This window comes from Lycium ferocissimum, unplaced genomic scaffold, assembly GCF_029784015.1.
Source record: "Lycium ferocissimum isolate CSIRO_LF1 unplaced genomic scaffold, AGI_CSIRO_Lferr_CH_V1 ctg16911, whole genome shotgun sequence".
NCBI lineage: Eukaryota > Viridiplantae > Streptophyta > Magnoliopsida > Solanales > Solanaceae > Lycium > Lycium ferocissimum.
This window is the reverse complement of record NW_026716897.1, coordinates 237-16,516: the sequence shown is the minus strand read 5'-3', so window position 1 is coordinate 16,516 and position 16,280 is coordinate 237. Positions and strand designations below refer to the sequence as shown.

Here is a 16,280-nt window from a genome sequence, read left to right as displayed (position 1 = left end):
AAATAAGATTAGTATAAAATAAAAGACCAAGATAACAATTAAAATCAAGATTTGTTCTACGAAGTCAATAACATTAATTGATCGTTACCATAAAAAAGTTGATAGTTAGTCTAACGTTTGCGAGCTTGATGAAACTATTGATCTTCCTTGGCAAGAAAAATAACCTCTAATTGAATCAATGAAATACCAAAAATTAGCTGAAGGAAAAATCCGAAATTCTTGATACCTCATTGACCAATAAGGGATTCTCTTCTACAACAAAAAATATGATTCTGTGATGTTTATGTCAAAGACATGCATTTTCACCTATATTTATAGCCCATCCGCGCTTGGGAATGGGCAGGTAATTTAGCCAATTTGGTTAGTCCTTTATGATAATGAATTTCAATAAATCCATTTCTCATGTCACTAATTCATCTTTTGTACAAATTATGATCTTACAATAATGGTTTTACTTAAATGAGATGCAGAAAAAGGATCTCATCAATCTATAGGAGACATCATTACTTCAAGTTATATTTGATTAAACCATGTCTTTATCGTTTTAAATTACTGTGAATGTCATCGAACCAAATTAAAAATCAAACAAAATCTACGTAAAAATCCAACATCTTCTTTGACTCTGTTTGGTTGATTTTAGATGGTAAGAAACAAATAATAACAAATAATAATATTTGCCAGGTTCAGTTTGTATTAATATCGAACCATATATAGACTTTTTTTTAAAATAAGGTTTAAATATTTTTAGCCATAAAATGTCGTGTAGGCGTATTTGTGAAGTTCGCTTCTTGAGTTTGTACTCTTCTATACTTAACTTAATTAGGAATGAATCATTTATTGTTTAAATCATTAAGGTTAGTTAAGTTTGAATTAAAGCCTATATGAGCGTAAGGTTAAGTGAATATGATTTTTATGTCTAAGCGTGATGTTGCAGTAGCTGTCAGTATTCACAAAGTTGGCGAGCTTTACTTCTGCTTTGATTTGTATCTACTAGAGTTAGCTATCTTGTTCTCATTCCCACTTTATTAGTAGCATTAGTTTTTCCGAGATCTAGAGTTTGTTCCATGTATTTGTAAATGTGTTTTTATATCTTGAACATAAGACTATAGTTGTAAAGGCTAACATTATGTTAGAACTTTATTTCACTCATATGTGTTGATTGTTACCTATATCAACAAAACAAGATATAAGGTTTTCCTGTTGAATCAATCACAAAGTGCAGATAATGGCCTCTGCAGTTTTAGGATCGAGAAACATATAAGTTTGACATTATGTTAATAAGGTATCGTCCGCCCCAGAAATTGCATTTTTATTTTTTTTATTTTTTTGGGGGACATATTGCGCTTTTGCCCCTATTTTGTGTTGGTCTTTTATTTTTGCTCCCACAAGATAAATAATTTTTTTGCAAGGCATAAGTTATATTTTCACAACATAATATTACACAAATTATGCCCCGCGCACTTAAAGAACTTACACTCCCATAGACATAGTTCGATTTTGAAGGCAAAACGTAAAAACCAATCCATTTGAAGGACAAACCGTGCGATTTCTTCTTCCTCTTCTTCTTTTTCCTTAAAACAATTCGTTAAAATTTCAACGAAGTTCTTGACTCATCTGCAAAACTAATTCCTCCAAAACCATAAACGGAATGATGCACCATTTCTTTCAACTAGAAAATCAGACAATAATTGTCAGAGGAACTATCATGTTATAAACCAGAGACTTCCAAATAAAAATGTACAATAATCTTGTTAAACTTGAGAGAACACCCCCTCTAGGTTATGCTCGTGGCTTTTTTTTTTTTTTTTTTGGAGTGGGGGATTGGGGGGCTATTTTCTAATCATAGCTGGATTACAAAGTATGCGAGACTACAAATTTGCAACACCAAAGGAAAAAATAAAAATTTAATTTCCCTATTGCAGATTGTCTGTTGATATCAGATATCACCATGATACATAATCAAGAAACAGTATCCAGCCATGCTGAAGAAACGATCTGATGATGGCGCTATACTCAGTTCCCTTCATCCTACAAGAAAAGGCAGAAGAGCTCTAAGATCATTAAGTATAACAATCTAAGCAAAACTCAGTAAAGCTAAAGCAGTTAGCTAAGTACAAGAGCCGTAAAGGACGATCCCAAATCAAGACAAATAACAATCAGATCTGATGCTCTCATCCAGAAATCAATACTTCATATTATATATGTTAAAAAACGGACCTTGGGTCTAACTAGTCAACAGATGCTAACTAATGAAATGAGGATTGCCTAAGACATGAGATAACAGCCCATCTCATCCCTCAAGCAATTCGAACATTTTTACATTTTATGACATATCTTCCTTTTCTTTTTGGTTCTGAAAAGGTGATATAGTGCTTTCAACAGCAAAATCAATTACAACCAAGCCTCAGTCCCCATTTAGTGCCTTCTGGCACAAACCCAAAGAATGGAGCATTGAACATATCCTGACAACAATGAGGACAAACCATTCCAAGTGTGATGCCTTGAAACAAAACAACCACATACACCAAGAAAGAAGCTATGCTAATAGCATCAGGGTGTTATATCTTTTACGTCATTGTCCCTCCTCGGTCCACGGGTATAAATGATTTAGCAATAACGTAACAACGAGAACTAGAATTGCCACGTTAGCTGTAACAGCAAAAGAGTTTTTCAAGTACAAGAAACACTTTGGTGAAACAAAAAAGACATTTTGAATACTTGAATATGTCAAATTGGCGGGTGGAATAAACGAGAAAAAGACCCAATGAAGTGCCACAGAGCTGCTTTGATTTTTCTCACGCCACCTTTTGCCCCTTGCTCTAGTCCTTGGCAAGTAAAAAAACCTCAGTTTTACAAATGGCTGCATTTTAGTTTCCATGAAACAAGAAAAAGAAAAAGTAAGGCGGGGACATAGAAGAGTCCGTCGACCCTTTTAGTTTTAGAAGATTTAAATAAGTGTCTGAGCGAATTCTTCCAGTCCATTTGGTGAAACACTGTTCAAATATTTCGTGACTCAACACGTATTTTTTTACAGGAAATGCAAACAACATTAGTCACTCAACCCACTTTCACCTGATTAATGGAGCAAATTTAGTCCTCCTGCAACAACACTTCTTAACAAATTTGCTTTCCCCATGTAAAAAAATTATCTGCCATTAGTGCATGGATGGAAGCAATACATTCAATAAAGAACAGTTATAGAGCTAGCATGCCAGAGAAAGAAAGAAGCCTCAAACAATTTTCGCTGGTGCTTTCCCCATGTAAGAAATTATCTCCCATTAGTGCATGGATGGAAGCGATACATTCAATAAAGAACAGTATAGAGCTAGCATGCCAGAGAAAGAAAGACATAGAAGCCTCAAACAATTTTCGTTGGAGAAGATCTAATTCAGACTTAGTGGGGCAACAAGGGTTGGAGAAGGAATCCATACGTTAAGTGCATAATGGTATGGTGGTCATGTTGATGGACCACGCGGGCACGTACATGAAGACGGACTGATTTCAAATTAGAATTGGATAAATGGATCAGTTCTACCGACAACAACAACAACAACATACCCCGTGTAATCTCATAAGTGGGGTGCGGGGGGATAGGATGTGTATGCAGACCTTACCCCTATATTGGGGTACAGAGATTGTGTTCGATAGATCCTCGGTTCAAAAGAAGTGTAATCAAAGCAGGATTGAAAGGAAAATAACGATAGCAAAATAGCAAGATAAACAAAGCAAATGAAGCAACAGGTAGTAGTAAAAACGAAGAATAAGATACGACGCGAATACTCAATAATACTACTCCCTCCGTCCCAATTTATATGATATAGTGTTTGACTAGACACGGACTTTAAGAAAGAGAGGAAGACTTTTGAAACTTGTGGTCTAAAACAAGCCATAGATATTTGTGTGGATGTAAATCATTTCATTAAGGGCAAAAAGGGAAGTTTTAAGTTAAATTATTTCTAAATATAGAAATGTATCATTCTTTTTAGGACAGACCAAAAAAGAAAGTATATCACATAAATTGGGACAGAGGGAGTAATAAACAAGGAGAAGACGAGAAGAGCAAACTAGCCCCTGCCTCTCCCAGGTAAAAGTACGATAACACTCGGCTACCTACTACCCTAATCCTCGACTTCCATACCTTCCTATCTCTCGGGTCATGTTCTCGGTAAGCTGAAGATGTATCATGTCCTGTCTAATCACCTCCCCCAATTCTTCTTCGGCCAACCTCTACCTATCCTAAAACCTGCTATAGCCAACTTCTCACACCTCCTTGCTGGTGAATCCGCGCACCTCCTCTTCACATGCACCTCCTTATTGGTGCATTCGTGCACCTCCTCCTTACAAACACTTGTCAAAATTTGGAGAAATCAGAAACCGGGGCTGGAGCAGAACAGTGTACAGGACAAGCCAAGACTCGTCATCGAAAGAGCTTTGAAGTGAGCACCATCACTAACAAATGAGATGAGTGGATTATTTATGAGTATGCCAAGTAAATCCCATGAGCCAGAAAGCTGCACGATTTGTGACACTCCTAGAAGTTATGCTTTATCAAATTCATACATGAGAGTAAGGCCCAGGGTCAGGAAAAGGTGGATGGATCATGGATTTGCTCGATCTTGAAGTAGCTGTTGTCGCTTCAAAAGACAAAATCTCTCCATGAATGACAACAATGAATGGAGGTCAAAGCCAAGGATGAAGGAAGACAGAGAATGCAGAATCACCCAGGGATAGAAGAAGAGAGTGACCACATAATCAAGTACCTCCTCCTCCCCAGGGTCCATAAATGACAACAGTCAATGGAGGTAAGAGGAAGAGAGAGACTGCAGAATCAAGTCAAGTACCCCCCCCCCTTCTGCCCTCTTGGTCTAGAAAGGCTGATTGGATCACAGATCTAGCTGGACTTGAAGTAGCTGATATCGCTTTATCCATGAATGAAAACAGTCAATGGAGGTCGAAGCTTTGGATAGAGGACGAGAGAGAATACAAAATCAGAAAGGATAGAGCAAGAGAAAGAAGGTTGAATCAAGTATATCCTCCCCAGGGTCTAGGTAGGCTGGATGGATTATGGATCTGGCCGAACTTGAAGTGAATTCGAAAGTTCTGACGAGGAAGCTCAAGCTTTAACCAAGAGAAAAATTAAACGAGAAAACAGTTTCTAGTTGCAGGAACATAGTGAAAAGTGCAGGGAGCTCAAAACAGAAGGGTCAGAGAGTTCAAAAAATTAAAATTCAGGATTTCTTATGGGGAAAGCTCCCGAAGAAGCAAGCAAAGGAATGGTTTCAATTCTGAACAACTACTACTACTATTACTTTCACTCCCAAACAAGTTGTTTGAAGCTGTAAAATGAAAGTAAAAACATTAGATGGAATATAAGAAGTTTGACGGACATACAGAACGTACAGTGTTGAAAGTTCTCAGTAAGTAATGGAACGCTGATTTTATTTCTTCAAGAGACCAAATCGAATGATGGATTGCTGAATTAGCTAAAGAATTTGCAGAAACATGTTCTGGATTGGGTAGACTTAAGTTCAAGTAGCAAAGGTGGAACAGTAATATTATGGGACATCAGACAAAGAGAAGAAAGAAGAACTTGTTCCAATCTTACTATTTTGATGGAGTATTCAACCGATTTCACCAAGCTGTTCACATGAGTTTACTGACCAAAAAACATTTGAGATGGAAAACAATGATGGTTTTAGTTGCCCACAAGGGAATGGCCTACCTGTCAGAAAGTTGGATAACAACCATGGAAAATAGTGTCCTGCAATCCATAAAAGAAAAACAGTTTTAGGATGTTCAAAAGCCACCAGTATGACCACCAGAAACTGTCAAAGAGAGATAGAGTCAGGGAGAGGAAGATGAAGACCTGACAGGAGAGAGAAACAAAGAGACTTGTTGGCTTGGAGAATTCCAGATTCCGATGTCAGGAAAACTAGAGAGAAGTGGGAGCTTAATTTATGGCCCACAACGTAAATTCACCTAGTTAATTAATGCACCACCATTGTGCATAGTTGGAGTGTGGTTGTTCTAGACTTCTAGTATCATGAAAGAGCTACTTGCCTCATTCTTGCTGTTGTTCCATGTGTAAGCAAGCAACAGAACTAGTTTTTTTTTTTTTTTTTTTTTTTTATAAGGTAAAACTTAAATTTTATTTTTTTTAAAAAAAAGAGCTAGCTACTTATATACACTATCTCACGATGATTGAATTGTGAGTTAATTTCCATGATTGTTTTTTGCAGCTTAAGTGGTGCTTTATTCAGCTTTGGATATAGAGTTATTACAATCTTGGTGTAACCCGTAGAAGTTCTTCTTTCTTAATGTTTCCACCTATATGTACTGTTTACGCAGCACTACTCACTGCATAATCTGCTAATTCGTCTAACTTTTGGTTCTTTTCTTCCTTTATGGTGCAACCCATAGACTATTGAACCTTCTTTCTTTATGCTGTTACGGATTAAAACGAAATATTTACAGCCTAAGAACCACCAGTAACTCTCTTCCATTTTGTTACTTCTCTTTCTCAACTGCATTCTCCTCTCTTGCCATGAAATTCCATCAAGAGCTCTATCCTCCTGTCTTGCCATGAAATTCTACCAAGAGTTCTACCAATCCAACCACAAATAATCTAAGCAAGCCCTTTGAGATACAAATGTTTACTTCCAATTTCAGGTTAGGGAAACCCTTCCTTGTTCTAAGTCAACCATTACAGGTTTGCAAAGAAGGTGATGCACCCATTCCTTACACTTAGTGTCGTCAGAAGCAACAAGTGCGTGAAAGCGCCCACTTTACCGAAGAAAGGAAAGGATCAAGAGAAAATAAGAAATACTATAATGCCATTACAATACGTAATAAGCACAACCAATACTCATGTAAAAAAGAGAATTGAAAAAGTTGCAATTAAGTGAAATATGTAATACATTATAAAAATGTGTTTATTAGTATCTTTTCCTCTTAACATGTTCATTTTTTATAAAGTCATCATTAACATATTCATAGATTAATATTTCTTAACAACTGCTCTATCCGTTGTATGCCATACCAGTATTTGACTGCACGAAGTTTAAAATGTCAATTTGACTCGTGCAGTATACTGGTGATAGTGGAAAAAAGCTATTTTCAAGCTATGATTTAAGAATTAGTTTGATAGTAAAAACATCACATGAAAATTAAACAATTTGAATAGTTTAGTGACTTTAAATTCTTTAAAGACGTGAAAACTGCATAAAAGAGGACCAGTTTCCAAACATATTGGGATGCCCCAACATTGAAAGATTGATATATAAATTAAGACCACTGGACTAGTATATCGCTTTGCCAACTTTATTTATTGCTTAGTATGACCTTAATCAAGAAGCAGGGATGGACGCTAAGGCACTGAAGAGCCACTTAAGTGAAGTGCAGAAGCCAACATGCACTAAACCTAGGTTCAGAGCTTAAGCACGCCTTAAGCTAGCTTTTAACAACATTGTTCTCATTATTATTTGTGGTAAATCAGGTACGTCACTTATAGCATGTTAGGTGTCTTTAATAACATTTGAAGGAGACTAAGTCCTGAAAAAAAAAATATATCGCAAAAGTCATATTGATTCACGGTATCAACATGCAATTTGGGCTAGTAATCTGCTCTTTTCTTCTTAGCTGCGTCAGGGAAAAATTTATGGAAATAGAAATATCAGAGCATTGCTTGCTAGATGAATAGTGGAACGCCAATTAAAAGGAGGTCTAAGCACCCTAATCAGATGCGTTCTTGGAAGCATTCTCATTCAGTTTCTCGCTGACAGTAAGAAATCTAGCCCCCATTTAGAAGAGACTGACAAGATTAGTAGCAACATCTGGAATGCGGAACAGAGACAGCGCTGATATATCAAGTTATATATAGTAACAAGGTGAGGCCATCCCTCTGAAGGGTTAGCTGGGGAGAGCTATTCTTAGAAGTTTTTTAACCAATTTGAATGGGTAATCGGCTACGGATGTATGCAAGTGCAAAAGACAAACTTTATATTTTTTTAACACGGTGATATTCTGGTCAAGGTCCTAGACCTTTAGACACACCTAACACTTCAGTTGCATCAAAAAGTAGCAACTGAAGTGTTAGGTGGGTCTAAAGGTCTAGCACCTCGACCACAAGAATCCTGGTAGTGGAATGAGGAGGTATAAAGAGTGATTAAAGCTAAAAGAGAGTGTTATAGGAAGTTACCAAAAGCAGAGGACAGATAAGCCTTTCAAGAATACAAGAGAGCTAAGAGGGAAGCTAAGAAAGTTAGTAAGCCCGAGGGAAGCTCTAGACAGCTTGTATCACAAGCTAGGGGCATGAGAAGGGGAGAAAGTAATATTTAAACTAGCACGACTAAGGGAGAAGAAGGATAAGGATTTAAACAAGGTCAAATGCGCTAAGGATGATCCTCAACAAGTGTTTACAGGTAATAACGAGATGAAGGAGAGACGGAGAGACTATTTTGATAAATTATTCCACGCGAACCAAGAGAATAATATTTTAGACCTCCACATATTTGTGAATAATACAAACTTTAGCTACGCTCGTAGAATTAGGCCGAAGATAAAAGGATGCCATGAAAAATATGAGAATTAGAAAAGCTTGTGGTCCTGATACTGTCCCAATAGATGTTTGGAAGTGCCTTGGAGAGGTCCGAGAATGGTTCACCAAGCTATTCAAGCTATACTAAGAAGTGGTAGGAGGCCCAATGAGTGGAGGAAGAGGACCCTGATTCTGATTTATAAGAACAAAAAAGGTATTCAAAGTTGTGCGAACTATTGTGGCATAAACTCATGAGTCATACGATGAAACTCTGGGAAAGAGTGATAGGGTGTAGACTTAGGAACACGACAAGAGTGAAAGAGAACCAGTTTCGATTTATGCTCAGTAAACCTACAACGAAGACTATATTTTGGCTAAGAGAATTGATGAAAACCTATCATGAAGAAAGATCTACACATGATGTTTATTAATCTAGAGCATATGATAAAACACCACACAAAGTCCTTTGATGGGTGATGGAGATGAAAGAAATTCTTATTAAAAATATAAATGCCATAAAGGGCATGTATGAAAGAGTCGCCACTAGCGTGAAAACAATAGTAGGTGATTCAGAGGAGTTTCCCATAACAGTGGATTGACACTAGGGACCGGCACTGAACCCCTACTTGTTTACCCTAGTTATGGACGAGGTAACCAACATGATACAAGATGAGGTCTTACAGTGTAGGCTATATACTGATGATATTGTGTTAATAAATGAAACTAGAGAAGGTGTCAACCAAAATCTTGAACTATGGAGAAACAATTTATAAGGGTTTTATGATAAGTAGAAGTAAGACTAAATACATGTATGTATTGCAGTTTTAATCAACATGATAAGAGAAATGTTACGGTGAGACTAGACAGAATTGCGGTGCTGAAAAGCAAACAATTTAGATATCTAGGCTCGTTATTTCAAGAAAATGGAATGATAGATGAGGATGTTACTCATAGGATTGGAACTGGATGCTTGAAACGGAGAAGTGCTATTCAGGTGTTATGTTATACGGTGTGAATGACGGACTGCTAAAGTCCAACATACCAACAAGATGACTGTTGCAGAGATGGGGATGCTAAGATGGATGTGAGGTCATGCCAGGCTACATAAGATTAAAAAAGACCACATTCGCTAGATAGTGCAAGTAGCACGCAATGAGGATAAAGGCGAGAAGGTCGCTTGAGATGGTTTGGACATGTTTTGCGTCGACCTATAGATTCAGAGTTCGTAGGTCTGAAACTATGGTAAGTGAAGGTGTTAAACGAGAACAGGGTAGACCTAAAATCACTGGAAGGAAGTTGTCTTGAAAGACCTACAAATGTTTGGTATCAATGCAAATTTAGCTAAAGATAGGTCACAATGGAAGAAAAAGATGCATATAGGTGATAGCTACTAGTTAAGGATAGATGTTACACTTGTTAGAGAATGTCTATTTTTATTACTCTCTCTGTCCCAATTTATGTGGCACGCTTTCCTTTTTACTCTGTCCCTAGCAGAATGTCACGGTTCTATATTTAGAAACAATTTAACATGAGATGATTTACAGCCACACAAATATCTAAGGTTGTTTTGGACCATAAATTTTGGACCACACCTTGTTTGGGACTGAGGTGTAGTTGTAATTGCTATTGGCAGTGGTGGTATTTTGACCAACTTGCACGTACCTCGACTAAATGCAGAAAACTTCATAGCAAGCCAACGTTGGAAAACTAGGAGGACCACAATCAAAATCCAGATTTCTCAAGGTGTGGGTATGCCGATATCAGAAAGATGCATTCACTATACACATTCAAGTTCAATGTTTTGATTAGTATTTAGCATGCACAAAATACCAATACCCCTCTCAAGATGATCAATTCTCTTCTTCTGGAACTTTTATTTTGCAGAGCATTCTTTTTGTCCGTCTTATGCTCTTCAAATGGAACTAAACGAAGCTTAATTCCGTTTGAATGCGCTTATCTAATAAATAATCTCATAGTAGAACCATACTATAAACATAAATTGACCAGCTTAACTGCCTAATCAAAAAAGTAAAAAGAACAAACGATAACCTTAACTACTCAAGCAAAATTCAGGTGAAACAAATTACAAAAAAAAACTTGCTTCAGAATCATTCCCGTGCTTCATTCCAGAAAAATATAGCTATTCTTCCAAGTAATTAGCAACAATTTCCATGATGGAAAGAGAATTCCCTATTACTAAATGCACTCTTCGGGTGTGTTTGGTATGACGAAAAATGTTTTTCCATTTTCTCTCGTTTGATTGCACTAAATATCTCGGAAAAATATTTCAAAATAGGAGAATATGTTTTCCTTAAAAATTTGAGGCAAAACATTTTCCGGATCAATAAAAACTCACCAATGCATCCCAACCCACAGCTGCACTATCCACCCGCCCCTAAGCCCCTGCCTGCCCCACCCACCCACCCCATACCCCCACCCTTCCACTACCCCACGTACCCCCACCCCCACCCCCACCCTATCCCCCTATCCCCCAGGCTACACCCACCCCCCATTCTGCCTATCCCACCACCACTCCGACTTCAAAAACCTCATGGCGTTTTGCTTTAAAATGACATTTTCCAACTTACTTATCAAACACAAGAAAATGAGTAGGAAAATCACATATTTTCCGCCAAAACATTTTCCTATCAAACACACCCTTAATTCTATACATTAAGAAGAAAATACCTGGTGAGTATTGGGACTATCATGAAGCACTGATTCAAGATTTGAAACTCTGGTTCCCAAAACACCAAATTTCTCCTTCAACTATACACCCAAAAACAAAATATTAAAATCATAAATAAACATTTCTTTTTTCAAGAAACAAATAATAATAATAATAAAGGGTATTTTGGTCAGAAAAAAATACTTGGGAAGAAAGAGAGATTCGATCAGCCCATAAATCTCTGAATATGAAGTGAGTCATTGTAGCTGAAGCTGAAGTGAAACCTATTGTGAACCATAACAATCTTGTTCGCATCATTTTTTTCTTTTCTTCTTCTTTCTTGATTCTCTAGAATTGCAAGAAAATAAAGAGGGTACACTTATGGTCATAAAAAAGTCTCCTAATTAGAGGGATAAGGCACCATTACCCTGAACTATACCCGAATTTGCTACGACACACCTTACCTTTCCCTGGGCCCTATTACCCCCTAAACTTATTTAAAACGGAATAATTACCCCCTAAACTGCTTGATGTGGCAAAGAGAGTGTGTTTCACTCTCTTTGAGAGAGTGAAAACATAAAAAAGGGGAAAACTTAATTTTTTTTTTCTTAAAAATCTGCATTTTCTTAAAATTTGAAAATAAATCTAGTCTTCCACATTTAGTTTTAAAAAAAGGGTTTTCCACATGTTAAGAAAATAATTAATTTTTTCAAAATTTTATAAAAATTCAGTTTTTTCACATTTTGGCAAGAAAAACACTTTTCCGGATTTTATTTGAAAAATAAAAGTGTCCTAAGAAAATGAAATCATGAAAAGCAAGATTTTTTAAAAAAATAATCAAGTTTTCCATATTTTTAACAAATCCATTTTTCCATATTTAAAAAAAAACATCATTTTTCAGTTTTTTTTTTCTTTTTCAAAAACGGGTTTTACAAAAAAAACAAATTTTCAATTTTTTTTTTTAAAAAGGGTTTTAAAAATCCTTTTTTTAAAAGAAAATTCGATTTTTAAATCCATGTTTTTAGTTTTTTTTTTTTAAATGGGTTTAAAAAAAAATCAAATTTTCAAATTAAAAAAAAAATGACGGGTTTTAAAACTCATTTTTTTTTAATGAAAATTCGATTTTTTATTTTTATTTTAAAATTGACACGTAGTGAAAAAAAAAAAAAAGAAGAAAACAAATAAATACACATGTGGCAAGGAGAGTGTATGTCACTCTCTCCCATCCGAGAGGGGCATCAGCTTTTAGGGGGGTAATTATTCCGTTTTAAATAAGTTTAGGGGGGTAATAGGACCCTGGGAAAGGTAAGGTGTGTCGTAGCAAATTCGGGTATAGTTCAGAGGGGTAATGGTGCCTTATCCCCTAATTAGAAAAGGTCTCCAAGGTCAAACTTATATTAAAAATATGATTAATTTAAGTTAGGATTAAATTATAATTTTTAAAGCTTATAATCTTTTATAAAATATAAAAAGACCTCAATTAAATTTTAAAAATTCCACTAGCCCCCTTTCTCCAACCCCACCCCCCAATCCTAATTTTTTTTTTTAAAAAAAAAATTTAAATTTTTTTATTTGCTTTATCACCGTACCCTCTTGCCTTCCACCCCCAACCCTCGCCCCCCCCAACACCAATTTCGTTTTTTTTTTTAAAAAAATTAAATTTTTTATTTGCTTTATCACCAGCCCCCTGCTCCTACCCCTCTTCCGCCGCCCCTCCCCCCTCCCCGCACAACACCAATTTTTTTTAAAAAAAAAAATTAATTTTTTTATTTACTTTTTCACCAACCCCCCCTCGCTCCCACCCCTCCTCCGCCCCCCTCCCCACACCCCTCCCCCCGCGCAACCCCAAATTTTTTTTTAAAAAAACAAAGTTTTAAATTTTTTTATTTGCTTTTTCACCGGCCCCCCTCGACCTCCTCCCCCCACCCCCCCCCCCCCCCCCCCCCCAAAATGATTTTTTTTTTTTTTAAGTTTTGATTTTCTTTATTTGTTATTTCACCCCCCCCCCCTCCTCCTCCCCCAACCCTCCCCCCGCCCCCTCCCAATTTTTTTTTTTAAGTTTTTTTTTTTTTAACAACCCCACTCCTCCTCCTCCTACCCCTCACCCCCTCCCTCAAAAATATTTTTTTTTTAAAAGTTAGAAAAGTTTTTCTTTTTGTTTTTTGCACCCACCACCCTTCCAAAAAAAATTATTTTAAAAAAAGAAGTTTTGCAAAGTTTTTGTTTTTTTGCACCACCACCCCCCCCCCTCCCAACCCAAAAAAATAATTTTTTTTGAAAAGAAGTTTTTTAATTTTTTTTTTTTTTTTTGGTTTCTTACTTCCCCCACCCACAAAAAAACTATTTTTAAAAAAAGGTTTTGAAAAATTTTTATTTTTGGTTTTTTGCACACCCCACCCACTCCAAAAAAAAAATCTTGAAAGGAAGTTTTGAATTTATTATTTTTTTTTTTTTTGGTTTAGGAAAAGTTTGGATAAAATCCAGGTTGTTGTTGTGTGTTTGTAGTGAAATAGATGGTTTTTCTATTGTTGTCCTGGTATGGTTCAGGGTTTAGGAAAATATATCCAACATATAGTTTTTTGTTCTTGTCCTGGTTCTGTTTGTAGAAGATAACCAACAGATTTGTCGTTGTTCAACAAGTTCTACACTTTTTGCAACAAGTAGACAATCTGTTGCAATGACTCACTAATCTATTGGACATAGCTTCAGTTATTTGCTTCTGTTTGTAGAAGACATCCAACAAATTTGTAATTGTTGCAACAAGCTCTAAACTTGTTGTAACAAGTAGACAATCTGCTACAACAACTACAAATCTGTTGGACATAGCTTCAGTTATTTGGTTCTATTTGTAGAAGATATCCTACAGATTTGTAGTTGCAACAAGTTCTACACTTGTTGCAATAAGTATACAATCTGTTGTAACAACTACAAATCTGTTGGACATAGCTTCGGTTATTTGGTTCTGTTTGTAGAAGATATCCAACAGATTTGTAGTTGTTGCAACAAGTTCTACACTTGTTGCAACAAGTAAGATGTACCTATTTATGAATCGACAAATGTTGAGGAAAGATATAGTCAAATTGGCAGCCCAAATTAACAATCAACCCTCGAAGATGAAGAAGAACAGAGCCAAGAAGCGGTAGATACAAATAAAGAAAGTGAAGAAGAGAACTAGAAGATGAAGAAACTAACGATGGAAACGAAAGGAGATGGAGTAGATCCAAAATCGCTATACCCCGGTAAGCAAATGTAAACAAAATTATTACTTAAGTTGTGGTATTTGGAGCCAAGGTGTCTATTGAACAATTTCTATTTATGAACTTATTTATTTTGCTTACTAATTGTTGCAATAGATGCATACAGTTGTTGAAGAAGTTGCAACAAGTTACTAATTTATTTCAACAAGTTACTAATGTTTGTTTCAACAAGTTACTAATCTTTTTAAACAAGTTGCTTAGTTGTTGCAACAAATTACTCACCTTGTTGAAAAAATCAAAAAAAAAATGCTTAAATTATTGCAAAACTAAAAAATGTCGCAACAGATGAGTTAATTGTTGCAACAGATCATACATTTGTTGAAGAAGTTACAACGAGTTACTAATGCTGCTTCAATAGATGGATGGGATATACGAAGCAAGTTAGTAGTTGTTGCAACAACTTACTCACATGTTGCAGCAGGTATCTCATATGTTGCAACAACTTACTCATATGTTGCAACAACTTACTCATATGTTGCAACAACTTACTCATATGTTGCCGCAAGTATCTCATATGTTGCAACAACCCCTCCATTGTTGCAACATATTCACGATATCGATCACATTGAACTCCTTTGTTTATACTGAATAACACTGAATTCATTTTTTTATCACTAAATATGGTCGAATTAAGTACTTCACATCAAATCACTCTAATGATCACTCGATTTAGGAAGAATACACTTAGAATCGCCCATCTAATCCATGAAATTACTATCTAATCCATGGATATTAGTAGACGTATATATTCATCGCTAAATACCCACTATTTTCTTTGTTTAACACTAAATATGGGTGAATCAAGTAGTTCGCATCAAATTACTCTAATGATCACTCGATTTAGTGCATACTGACTTAGTAGATCATCTCTCTTGACTCAAAACACATCAAATTGATTAAGTATTATACATTGATCACTAAATATCGTTGATTTCCTTTGTTTATCACTAAATATGAGTGAATCAAGTAGTTCACATCAATTCACTCTAATGATCACTCGATTTAGTGCATAATGACTTAGTAGATCATCTTTCTTGATTCAAAATACATCAAATTGATTAAGTATTATACATTGATCATTAAATATCGTTGATCTCCTTTGTTTATCACTAAATATGGGTGAATCAAGTAGTTCACATCAATTCACCCTAATGACCACTCGTTTTTAGCATACTTGACTCAATAAATCATCTTTCCTGACTCAAAATACATCAAATTGATTAAGTATTATGCATTGATCACTATATATCGTTGATTTCCTTTGTTTATCACTAAATATCATTGATTCCCTTTGTTGATCACTAAATACGGGTGAATCAAGTAGTATACGTACAGAATAACCTAATTATCTGACTATGAAAGAAGTAGTATCATTGTAACAGAATAACCTTAGTATCCATTGCAGCAAGTGAGATACTGTTCCAACAAGATACTAGTTGCTGCAATAGAGTCTTGTTACTTGTTGGATAAAACCAACAGTACAGAGTTGTTGCAACAGATTCATTATCATTAAAACTATTGACAAATTTATTAACAAGAATACACACGTTTGTGATTTGAACACGATCAACCTATCATATAAATCAAGTTCACAAACACCAAGAACATAAATTATAATTCTAAAAAAGAATAATATTAAAATGTCATAAAGTTCCAAAAAATAACTATTTTTGTGTTATATCCCGTATTTTTGTACATGGGGATATTTTAAGCTAATCGCGACAAGTTTAGGACAAGATTATTTTGGGATACGAGGTAGAGACTTTTAACCTCCGATTTTATTTTGATACACAAGTTGCTTATAAATTTTACTTATGAA

At 35.7% G+C, this 16,280-nt stretch overlaps 1 protein-coding gene across 3 annotated transcripts; it reads right to left on the bottom strand.

Annotated features, from left to right (window-relative positions):
- Positions 1-1,640: 1,640 nt before the first annotated feature.
- On the bottom strand, positions 1,641-11,598 carry LOC132042671 (uncharacterized). Of its 3 annotated transcripts, XM_059433197.1 has the most exons (5): positions 11,409-11,598; positions 11,225-11,305; positions 5,723-5,761; positions 1,952-2,028; positions 1,641-1,916 (listed from the first exon to the last, which is right to left on the bottom strand). In XM_059433197.1, exons 1-3 carry the CDS (start codon positions 11,520-11,522, stop codon positions 5,726-5,728), a joined length of 231 nt encoding a protein of 76 aa, XP_059289180.1. In that variant the 5' UTR covers positions 11,523-11,598; the 3' UTR covers positions 1,641-1,916; positions 1,952-2,028; positions 5,723-5,725. The 3 variants fall into 3 exon arrangements, with proteins under 3 accessions (XP_059289180.1, XP_059289181.1, XP_059289182.1); XM_059433198.1 differs by lacking the exon at positions 5,723-5,761 and having other exon boundaries at positions 11,409-11,594; XM_059433199.1 differs by lacking the exons at positions 1,641-1,916; positions 5,723-5,761 and having other exon boundaries at positions 1,947-2,028; positions 11,409-11,596.
- Positions 11,599-16,280: the final 4,682 nt, after the last annotated feature.